Here is a 12,403-nt window from a genome sequence, read left to right on the forward strand (position 1 = left end):
GAAGAGTCCAGGTTCCAGGTTGGGTGGAGTGATGGACAGGCTTCTCCAGGGAATACAGAGCTATAGTTATGGTGAGAGCAAAGTGATGGTCCTGGACGTGGTCTGGAGGTTCTTTTAGACTCTGCCTGTCAGTATGATGTTTGTAACAACAGGTTAAAGAGAAGTTCTAGCATATCTGATGTAGAAAAGAGACCACAACAAACTTCTCATTTAAAAAATGTTCAACACAGAAACAAGCAGAGCAGAGACAGTAGCTTCAATAGTTAGGAGGACATTTATTTTGAAGATGGTAAAATGATGGACTGCATTAGTTCTTGTTAACCAGTTTTCAGCTGTTGATATAAACTCTTTCTAGACACCTTTAAATGCCAACAAAGAAAAAAGTTTCATAGCCGCCAGAAACCAAAGATACAAATGATCAAGTTAATAGACATTTTTTCCTTCCTGAGAATCTTGTCTGGAATGTAAATGCATACAAAATAATAAATAAAACTGGCAAAATAAGGAAACATCAAACACAAACCAGTACAATGAAAAGAAATTAGGATGGTAGAGTGAAATATTAAGATGATGGTCACACGTTAGCTTATGGTTACTGCTCTCTGGATGGTTTTATATGAGTGATAAAAAAAAAAAAAAGACATGCACTCTGAATAGCTGCTGGAGAAAAAAATGTGTTAGCTAAGACTGGCAACACAGAAAAAAAATTGTTAACAGTAACATAATCCTTTTTAAAAGCTAATTTTTTTCCAGTTCCGTGACCATTTGGCTGTTGAATTTCAGGACAAGTCACCTCAGAAAAAGTGCAGTATATTCATACAGTTTTGCAATGCAATGCAGTAGAAACACTGATATTTGGCAAACTTTTAAACTTTGGGTTAAATGAATTATGCGCCATTCTTTTCTTTAACCTTGAATCCAGTCTATGTTCTCAACAAACTGTTCAAAATAATAAATCTATTCTAAAGTACACTGCTGGTTTGGTCAAACTCCATCATTCTTGCACACATTGTTGGAATTCTCTGAATTCATAACTGAGTGCTCACCGTTTAACCCTCATTTACACCTATTTAATATCTTACAAATCAAACAAAATGTTATAAACCATTACTATAACAACTGACAAAGGTTATTGCCAGTTGTTGAAGCTCTTAGCAAGTTTTGGCACTTAAAACAGTCCTAAGCAACTAATATACATAAGAGGGTCTTGGTACATCTTTATTTGTGGATACCATTTCCCATTCCAGCTTTCACGACAGTCACCCTCTCATAAAATGGTCCTCTGTTGTATAATGTCTTTTAAGTCTTTTCCCACAGTAACAAACTTAAAATATTTCCCAACATATTATATCATCCAAATCTGGAACCAGTCTCTCCGGGAGACTTTCAAAAATGGTGTTTTTTTTAATTAAAGGAACCCACAACAAGCTCAAATTAAAATCCAAACTCAATCAAGCACATTGAGCTTTGCATTATTGTCCTTGATATATTTTTTAAATAGAATTTAAAAATTGTCCCATCAATTACTCAACCACATAGTCCTCAGTGCTGAGTCTGCCATGATAGGAGTCAAATGGAAAGCAGAGCCCATGCAAACACAAGCATCCGGATCCTCACACTGCTCACTGTTCTTAGGAATACTGGGAGACCAGGGACTCTCCCCTCTTTGCCCACAGGCTGCCTCCAGCTCTGCCTTGTCATTTCTAGCCAGTTGGCTACTACTGGCTACATCCACTTTTCTCTGAAAAGCCCTTAGGGATGGACCAGCCAGCTGTTGGCATCCTCCAGGTCTGTGTCCAGCTCCTCGTCTTCATCCAGTGGCTCCGGGGTTCGGAGAGCCAGCTCTCGGAGGAAAGCAGGCGAGTAGGCGGTGGGTTGAGAGACCGACTTGAGGCCGATTTTTTTCTTCATGAGGTGGAACTGGTCACGAATGAAGTTGTAGAACTCGTACTCGTAGCGCATACGGTGGTAGAGCACCTGCAGGGCCTCCAGGGTGGGCGTGTGTTTACGCACAGTGCCCGTCATGTTTCCCATCTTCCTGTAGTCTGAAAAAAAAATGCAATCAAATGTGAGAAAGATACATTTCCTAAAGTCAAAGATTAAATCTGTATTTTGACCCCCACTGATGTTCTTCTACAGCTGAGAAATTTCCTTTCGTCTGTTTCTAGTGGGTCTCAGTTTCACTGTAAACAGGTAAGTTACACAGAGGCTTAAATATTTACTTTTAATTCATTTGCAGTTCATGGATCAACAATATTCCAGAATAAAAATATGAAGCAGTTCTGCACACATTTTAAATTTGAAAGTTTTTCCAAGTTTGCTTGCAAAATGACAGATAAACTTTTAAAATACTTGATGAAAGTTGTATTGATCTTTTCTTACTCACCCTAGGAAATCTAAATGCTATTTGGCTTTTGTGACACAAAGCCAAGCCAATTTGCTGCTCAAGTTGAATCTTTCTAATATATGCAAATGTGGGACTAAAAGGATTTGTGCATTGCAAATTTGTGCCCCCCACTGCCAATAAGGATCAAGCCCCTCTTTGTTATTCTGTTGAGTGAAAAAATATTCTACATTTGTACTGAACACTACTTAACCTTGCAATTAGAAATATAAAAAAATAATAAAAAACAAACTGCTGCTAAAACAATTACACCGCTTTCCACATTATTATGCAAATCACATTTTTCTCTTATTTTCCTAAATATTAATGCAAATGACAGAATATTTTTCAAGTCATCAGCCGTTAGAGCATAATTTAAATGTTTGTGAACAAACTTCATAATAACCATTATTTTTTTAAAAATGAAAATCTGAAAATGCACTGTTCCACATTGTTATGCACAACAGAGTTTTAAAAGATTTTATAGGTTGTAAAGAACTGAAAATGGTCTCACATTGAATTTGCAGCATTAGGAGGTCATATTTACTGAAATCAAAAGCTATTTCAATCAAAAAAATCTTAACAGGCAAAATTACATGTTAACATAGAAGACATTTGTGACTGATACAGAGCACATAGGGTTCATGCAGATGAAGGCATAATGAGGAAGGTTTCTGACAGACAAATTCATGGGATTAAGAGAGCAGCTGCTAAAATGTCATTACAAAGCAGCAAACAGGTATTTGAAGCTGCTGGTGCCTTTTGGAGTCCCACCAACCTCAAGGTGTAGGATCCTACAGAGGCTTGCAGTCGTGTATAAACCTACTATTCAGCCACCCCTAACCAATGCTCATAAGCAGAAACGGTTGAAGTGGGCCCAGAAATACATGAAGACTCATTTTCAAACTGTCTTTTTACTGATGAGTGCCGTGCAACCCTTGATGGTCCAGATGGAGGAGTAGTGGACGGTTGGTGGATGGCCACTATGTCCCAATAAGGCTGTGACATCAGCAAGGAGGGGGTGGAGTCATGTTCTGGGCCGGATTCATGAGGAGAGATCTGTTAGGCCCCTTAGGGTCCTTGAAGGTGTGAAAATGATCTCGGCAAAGTATATAGAGTTTCTGACTGAACACTTTCTTCCATGGTTAAAAAGAAGAGCAGTGCCTTCTGTAGCAAAATTTTCTTCATGCATGACAATGCTCCATCTCATGCTGCAAAGAATACCTCTGTGTCATTGGCTGCTATGGGCATAAAAGGAGAGAAACTCATGGTGTGGCCCCCATCCTCCCCTGACCTCAACCCAATTGAGAACCTTTGTAGCATCCTTAAGCTAAAGATCTATGAGGGTGGGAGGCAGTTCACATCAAAACAGCAGCTCTGGGAGGATATTCTGACATCCTGCAAAAAAAATTCAAGCAAAAACTCTCCAAAAATTCACAAGTTCAATGGATGCAAGAATAGTAAAGGTGATATTAAGGAAGGGCTCCTATGTTAACATGTAACTTTGTCTGTTAAGATGTTTTTGGTTGAAATAGCTTTGATTACAGTAAATATGACCTCCTAATGCTGCAAATTCAATGTGAGACCATTTTCAGTTCTTTACAACCTATAAAATCTTTTAAAACTCTGTTGTGCATAATAATGTGGAACAGTGCAATTTCAGGTTTTTTATTAAAAAAAAAAAAAAAAAGGTTATCATTATGAAGTTTGTTCAAAAACATTTAAATTATACTCTAATGGCTGTTGACTTGAAAAATATTCTGTAATTTGCATTAATATTTAGGAAAATAAGAGAAAAATGTGATTTGCATAATAATGTGGAAAGCGGTGTATTTCCATTGCTTATTCCTAATACAAACAAATAAAGCATATGTAATTACACATTTGCAGTACAAAAAACCCCAAAAGAAAACTGCTTGTAGAATTTTAAAAAAGAGATAATAATGTGGAGATTTGCAAAGCCTGGATGATATGTATACTGTCATAGTAAAATGAGAATTTAAAAAATAATTAAACAAGAAAAAACGTCCAAGGCGATCTTTAAACAATTTGAATGCCTCTGTTTTCATGGTATGGTTGCTTAGACCTTCAAAACACACTGACGTGGGTTTATATGTATGCACATGTATGGGCATGTCAGTAAATCAAACAATCAGAAGCTGTAAAACAGTAGGTCCTACTACTGTCTCCTAGCATCTAGAGCTTCTGTTTCCAGGCATCTGTTTTTTAAAATTTCCTAACAAAAGCATGATGCCAAAACACATGCATATATAGACATAAATAAGTGTTTTAAGGTCTACAGGGCTAGGTGTCAAAATAAAAGGCTTTCAAAATAAAATGTACTTTATTTATTGTGCTGTTATTGTTCATCTAATTATATCCTTCAACATACTGTTTTTATCCTGATTCTAGGAGGGACAACTAGAATAGCAACGAAAACTCCCAGTTTCTACATTTTTGAACATAAACCTACCTGGGCTCTTGTAGATGTTGAGTACTCCAGTAAAGTAATGAGGTAAGAGCCTCTCCAACAGAAGCAGAACATCCTCCAGCTCCTCTAGGATCCCCACAAGGAGATAGTTCTCCATCACGTTCTGTTTGGCCCTCTCCAGAGCCCATACTCCGGGCTCCCTAACAAAGAAAGACGAGAAAATACAGGGTAAGAGAGAGAAAAGCCAAAGACAGAAAAAGAGCAGTACGTTTTTATGCAATATCACCTGATGATAAAGACAAAAATGTTCGTACCTGCATTGAGGATGCTGTCCACAGAAGTAGGGGATGATGTAGAAAACTCTGGGGTTGGAGCACTCTGGGTAATTCTCTAGAATGCACACATTGATATCCTAAAACAGACAAAAACCCAACATAATTAACATTATAATTTCTTATTCCTTTTTGGTTTCATTCCCTGAACTGTTGATGAATACCAATTCAACTGTACTGATGTGTCTCTGCCTCTAGAGGGAGCCATTCACCAGCCCTGCTCTGAACCTGCTGTTAGTCATCTGAGAGGCAAATTTCTTGCCAAACAACATCCTGAGCACAAAGATAAACTCTGCCCCTTCACCCCAGCTGCTCTCTGAGGTGTTGAACAGGAAAACATATTTCTGCTCACCTGAAAAAGAAATCAAAGCTATTTTGACTATAATTACCACTGCCTATTCTGCAGACAATAGCATACTGTAGCTTATTTTTATGCAGGGATTATGCAGAGATCATATTGGACATTTTACATCTTATGGGTCAGAGTTGTGAACTTTAAAACACCCCATGTGGGAGACATCAAAAAATGAAAGGGGAAAAAATAGGGAATAGATTAAAAACATGCATGGATGGGGAAAACTGGCCAGTCAACTACTAGTAAGTGCTGTAGAACTTACAGTCAAATCCATGTCAGGTGACGTAAGCTTTATGGATGGCAACAAGTCCCGAGCAACAAAACACCCTGAGAGGCTCTACTCCATGTGTTCACACACTCTGAAAAACCGGGCTACATGCATGAAGCAAAAGGTGTTGACAGGCCTGGATGAGTTCAAAAGTGGAAGCAAATTCAAAGTGTGACCTTTACCTTTAAGATTTATACTCAGATAAAATTGGTAATGCCAGATTTAAACAGGGCTATTTTTCAAAGCCAACACTGAGGGCGACATGCTCCATCACAAAGACAGAGGGAACCAGGGGCTCAGACCTTCCCACAGGACCCAGATGGCAGATTGAGGGTGAGATGTGAGGTCCCTGCTGGTGAACCAGGTAAAAGAGCTGTCAAAACCACAGCACAGAGAGAGATGTAAACATGGTATAAAAGGAGGAAACCATGCTTCAAAGACTTAAAGGCTTCAATTGTGAAGTTACAGCAGCAAACCTTGAGCCACTTTGCATTTTTGGCTTCACATCACAATCGCAAGATTGTTTTAATGTGATTTTCTCTCTTGGAGTCAGAAAACTGTACATCTGGGTTTCTCTAAAGCTACTACCAAAGCAGGAAGTGCACGCACACAAGACTATCAACATAAGCCGGGATGACATAAATTATGCACTTGGTCGGTTATTTTTTCCTCTCAGCTGTAAACTGTGGTGCAATTGTGTCTGTGATTCACTAAGCGGCTGCAGGGTTTGTTTGAACTTTATGACTGAGCTGCATTATGCTCCGGAACAGAACTTATTGGTGATCAGTGAAGCACACCACTGGGAAGTTCTTCAAAGAAGCCACAACAAAACCCCTAAAATAGAGGAACCTTTAGAGAATAGTTAAGCATCTCAGCTTTGCTGGAGTGCAGGTCATGTCCAGACTTATAATAAGTTTGCTCTTGTCTTTCATATAATTCTGAAATACTGTCTTTGTTTCTCTTTTTCTACAAAAGAACGAGAGAATCATTAGTTCCAGTGATATCATTTCTGTATGAATCTCTTGGCATATAGGCTCCAGTTCTATCTGTGATGAGTCATAGATTTCACAAGATATTCTAAAAACCTTGAAATAACACGCAGAGTTTACACAAGAGACTAAAGTTATGTCAGCTAACTTTTCACACACTTGCTGTGCTAGTAAACAGATTCTGCCAAAGGACTCTAGACAGGATTTTCCGACAACAAAGCCTGAATGCAGCTTAGCACAAAAGCTCCCAGGAAAATCACTACAAACCAAATTAGAGACAGAATAAGTGACAGAAACCAAGTGAGAGCCAAAAACAAAGAAACAGAGAAAAGTGTACAGGAAGTGACACGTGTGACGCCATTCCCCGACACTGAGGGCGCACTGCCAGGAAGTCCCCCTTTATGCTTCACTCTGATACTTGATACTGGGCCCTTATGCCTCAACATTTAGGGGACCTCTGGGAATCAAGCCATTTATATACAAGTGCACACAATCAAACACACACACACGATAGACAATACGCACTCTCTTTAAAGAACCCATTAGTATTTCGAAGAGAGCTCCCATAAGCACACTCAGGCTCATTGTTCCTATTCTCACTGTGGATTAGACCAACTGAGCAGTCACAGAAACTGTAGCAAAATAGGCCCTAATCCTTACAACTGCCTTCTATTCCTCTGAATGGAATGTGTGCATAAATTAAATCAGAAATAAGTGATGATGTAAATCTTTCCCGTGGGACAGTTTTACTCCATTTCCACCAGGGAGCGTGGGCATGATACCTTAGGCAAGGGAAACGAGAATTAAAAGGAGCATTTAAACATTTCCACCCTTTGGGTACATGGAACACATTAGCCAAATTATGCTAATTCACATATCTAGCTAGAGTGAAAAAATACATTCACTTAGTCATGTTTCTGTCCTTTAACCCAATTTATTTACCCTTTAGGATTTTATTGTATTATCATGATTAACAGCCAATTAATGCTGTCCACCAAATCAAAAGTTAAATATTAGACTTTGGCAGTTAAATGCTCTGCTGTATACAAGCTAGAAAACAGTAGTGGGGGTGAAAATTTGACTTGTGTTAATTTTTCTCTTATTAGCAGCATTTTAATCATTACCCAGTTTTTAGCTTGATGTAAGACTTTTGGCTAGGTAAGCGTTTACTACCAAGTTGTCAACTTTTAAAGAGGGAACAGCATACATCTATTTTCTTTTGGCTCTGACTCTTTAGCTGCAAAATGTGTTGCTAAATTTGCTAGCTTATGACTTTGTATGCTCAGCTTATTCCTGCCATGCTTGCTAGCTAAGTCATATCCCTGACTTCATATGTCTGCTAAACCCTCTGCTATAACTTATTGCTGACTCATGCTCTGCAATGTTTGCATGTTAATTTCATCCTTGATTCCCCAAATCCTCTACTATAACTTACTGCTGATTCATGATCTGCTATTTTTGCTAGGTAATTACATCCTTGACTTTGTCTGTTGAATATTTCTGTGACTCAGCGCTCTGCTATGCTTGCTAGACAGGTGTTAATTTTGTCTGATAGTTTTGATTTAGTAGTCATAAAAACGACAAAACTAAAAAAAGATTGGAGGCATGATTCTGAATCACTGTGATTAAGATGCTAACTATTGTAGGGACATTTAAGTTTTTGTCCTATATTCTTCTGTGTGGCGCTAGCATTAGGCAAATCCTGGAAATCCATTTGTTCATATTTTTTTTCCCATAAACCAGTGCTTTTGGTCACCTTTTACATTTGTCAATAGGTTTAAGCACATTTTAAGGCAAATAGAAGTGTCAAAAGATGCTGCCTATGATCATTCAGTGTCAATTTCCTTTGAAAAAATGTGATTTTTGGAGATAGGAGTTTTTTTTTTTTAAATCTGGTGTTTCAGTTTAATATTAATGTCCATATTCTAATTTCCCTGACTGTCAGTTATTTAAGACAAGTGTCTGTTAAATGTGCTACACAGCCTTCCTGTAAATTTTGGGGTTGCTGTGGGTCAGTGAAAGAGTTAGTGTTTTCTCATCTGTGAGGGGTTGGACCCCAGCAGTCACATATGTCTAAATGCACTTTGGCAAGACACTTTACCCCATATTGCTCCCACTGCTGTGTCAGTAGCATATGAATATGAATAGGATTAGTTTATATTAACAGACACTTTACAAGGCAGCCTCCTCCATCACTGGCTGTTTAAATAAACTAATCCCATTCATATATGCCATATTGAGTCAACTTAAATGTGCTGTGGCCCAGGACCATTTACCATTTGAAGTTCTTGCTTGTTTGTCAAAAAATTCTGACAAGCTGAGTGAAACAGCAGAGTCAGATTGTTACTATACCTTAACAGCCCTTTATACTCATCCATTACCTATAAACAAAATAGTTGAAGCTGCTTTACATTTTTAAGTCCTGAGATCAATTCAACTTATCTGCCATTTTGCATTCAAGTTGGTTTGATCAGTTACACTTAACAGCTTTGCTTCCAATCACATAAAATCTACACAACCTTACATGAAGACATGTAAACATAAAGACACAGGTTGAGTCTGAGAAGTCTTGTCTTTTTTAAAATAACGCCTAACAGTTGAAACCTGTAAACAACAGGTGTGGCTTGCGCATATGTAAACCCAAACCTGTGACAAATACACCACCTTACTTTTGCGTATACTGGGGCATGCAAGGACATGACTGATGCCAGTAAGCTTCTTTATTATGGGTGTAATCTTATGAGCTTGTGTCATTGCAAACATCAGAGTAATTTAAATCAGATGATAATAGGTAGACATGAGAATCTTAACTGATCAAACCAGTATTTTTGAAGTGTGAGAACTGATTTGTGTGTTGTAGAGACACTGAATTACATCATTTGAAAATGTTTGCATACTAGGTGTGCTAACAAAATCACTCTCTCTCATGAGCTCTTTAATCATTTTTACCCTGCAGAGTGTCTGAGCCAGCTTTTAAAACCATTTCTTTTTAAATAAGTGCTCATAATATAAGTCAAAAGTGACAGTTAATACATGCGCTCAATCTCATGCGTACGTCCAGGCACACCTTTGTACAGTGTAGAGTATATGTGTGAAAAGGGGTGTGGGGACTGTTGGAAAATCCAAGGCGACCACAGGAATGTCTCAGTAACACGTGCATCAGGTTCCCTTGGCCCCCGCTAGCAAACTGACAGTGTTCTTTCATTGACACCTCTCACATACACAGAGCGCAGGGCAGGCCGGGCTAACGCACAGCAGGCAGGGGATAAATCTAAGACTAGTCTGAACTCACAGTGTTGACAAAGCAGGGTACTCACGCTGATACACATCTGAAAGGCTATACTTGTAAGGACATTCGGAAAACTTGGGCCTTGTTTTGGACGTTGACTTGCATGGCTTTTTAATTTCAAGCCTATATAGCAGTAATATATATGTCTTCCAACACCCCCTCAACAGAAGCTGAAGGCTCAACTCTCTTTACCAGCTACTTAGTTTAAAAGCTAAATCCTTAACCCTTAACCTATAATCCTCTACTTAATTTATCAACCCCTTTTCAATATTTACAATCTTTCCACTTTGAGCTATAGCAGCCTCTGTCTGTGACTACGCTTATTCCTGAACTTATTCTATGGCCTTCTATACTGATTTTTCAGTAAGCTTTGGCATATCTGTAGCATATTACTAGTATCTCTAGGACTATACAGAAGCTAGCATGCAAGCAGCCTTTATTCATGCAAACAATTTAGCAATCTTTGCTGTGATAAGGCAAGCTAGCTGTTTTTTTGCTAACATCCTGTTTTCAAGCTCCATGTCCTGAGTCCCAACAAATATCTATACCACAACATAAAGTTTCACACAAACGCTCACATTGCTAAAGCTCATGTTGCTAAAGCTCACGTTGCTAAGGCTAACTTAGCTATAACTTTACTAATAACTATTTGTATAGCACTTTTGAAAACAAGGGTTCACAAGTGCTTTGATGTGCAGAAAACAAAGCCAGAAAAAAACCCCAAACAATAGATAGACAACAAAACATTAGATACCCATCAACAGAAGGTAAAAGAACTTAAAAAAACAAAACAAAACAAAACCCCAACCTACATATTGAACCCAAACAACGTTATTACCCAGACATCCTGAGGCATCACAAGAGCAACCACATCCTATGATGTCATGTAGACAATGGAGCTATGTAGCTTACATAGCCATGTAGATAACATAGCTAAAGCTAAGCTAACAAAGCAGCGGTGTAAGCTATGTATATATGTTATCCATATAGCTACGTAAGCTTTAGCTATATTTGCTAAAGCTCATGTTACTAAAGCTAACTTATCTACATTGGCTTGATAAGGTTAATCATGTAGCTAGTGTAGCTTTGTTAGCTTCAGCTAAAACTAATAGCTGAAGCGACCATGTGAGTAACTACTTCTAAAATGGGTCTATGCATAATTTAATCCTGGATTAGAGCTCTGATCTTTTTCTCTATTTTATTTACGGAATGATGTTAAGCTTGTAATGTTTGCAAAGTGGTCATTTTATAAATGCCACACTTTGTTTATGAAAAAGTGAATTGAAAAAAAAAAAATTTAAAACTTGAAATACAATGGACCAGCAAATTATGGCACTTTCTGAAATATACCACATATCAGATGAACTCTCTGCTGCCAGACCCCTCTCCAGTATTGTGTTACAGGCTGTGTTGTTAACGTATCCGTAGCATTAGGCTATACAGAAGCTAGCTTGGCATATGCCAGCAGCGACAATTGGGGATGGTGTCGTCATGCTGCAATGATTTGTGGGAGATGTGCCATGTTGGTAGCTACAGCGGTTTGTCCTGCCTATTAGCAATGTATTGGCAGTAGCAAATTTAATCTATCTGTGCCATTATTTTCTTTTCTCATGTTTTGAATTCACATTATAAAGGCAACCTGATGTCGGTTCCAAAGCCCTATAAATGTATGATTCAGCAGTTAACTTTAATATGTTTAAGCTCATAGGGTATGCTAGCTTGTTGTTGCTAGCAAGCTAGCTCAGTCAGAGGAAGTAAACAAAACCGACAGCAGCAATCCAGCTCCCTTGCAGAAATTTCCAGAGAGTGATTCCTACATTGTGGAGGGTATGAATCAAAGTAAAAGAGAGCAATATTTGGACACTCTTTCCCATTGACCCTATCTAAACTAGCACAAAACAAAGAGCTTAACATTGTGTGATTGTTTTAACTCACTTTTAAACCCTGTTAAAGACTCTTTGGCCTTAAAGGAGTACAGGAGTAAACACACACACTCACAGGTAAGCCAGTCTGCAGCCACACAGATTTCCCCCCTCCCCTTTAACTGTAGCAAGGGGCCCCCGTGGTCTGCATACTTTAATAACTCAACTCACATGGTCCAAAACTCCAGGGAAAGCAGTGCAATACTTAATTACACCCAGTCAGACTCAAGCCAGAATGACATTCACTCCTCCTATTAGCCGCTCAGTAAGGCCCTCTGAACTCTCAGTGTCTCTGTCAGTGAGGAGTGTCAGGGTAATGACCAGGAGTGTATCTGTAATACTGATGTGCCTCAGAATCTGAATATAATCATTATTCTAATGTGTTTTACAGCAAAAATATGTCCTATTTTACATTTAAGTATGCCCTTATCCAA

At 38.4% G+C, this 12,403-nt stretch overlaps 1 protein-coding gene across 2 annotated transcripts in view; it reads right to left on the reverse strand.

The window, feature by feature from the left end:
* Positions 1–255: 255 nt before the first annotated feature.
* Positions 256–12,403, reverse strand: part of usta (uronyl 2-sulfotransferase a) — a 98,196-nt gene continuing 86,048 nt past the window's right edge. For both annotated transcript variants that reach the window (XM_041804780.1, XM_041804781.1), the window contains exons 6-8: positions 5,129–5,226; positions 4,857–5,014; positions 256–2,045 (exon numbers count right to left, since the gene is read on the reverse strand). In XM_041804780.1, the coding sequence (XP_041660714.1) occupies positions 1,753–2,045; positions 4,857–5,014; positions 5,129–5,226 (549 nt within the window). In that variant the 3' untranslated portion in view covers positions 256–1,752. The remainder of the gene's footprint in view (positions 2,046–4,856; positions 5,015–5,128; positions 5,227–12,403) is intronic.

The sequence above is a fragment of the Cheilinus undulatus genome, linkage group 14 (genome assembly GCF_018320785.1).
Source record: "Cheilinus undulatus linkage group 14, ASM1832078v1, whole genome shotgun sequence".
In the NCBI taxonomy this organism is placed as follows: domain Eukaryota; kingdom Metazoa; phylum Chordata; class Actinopteri; order Labriformes; family Labridae; genus Cheilinus; species Cheilinus undulatus.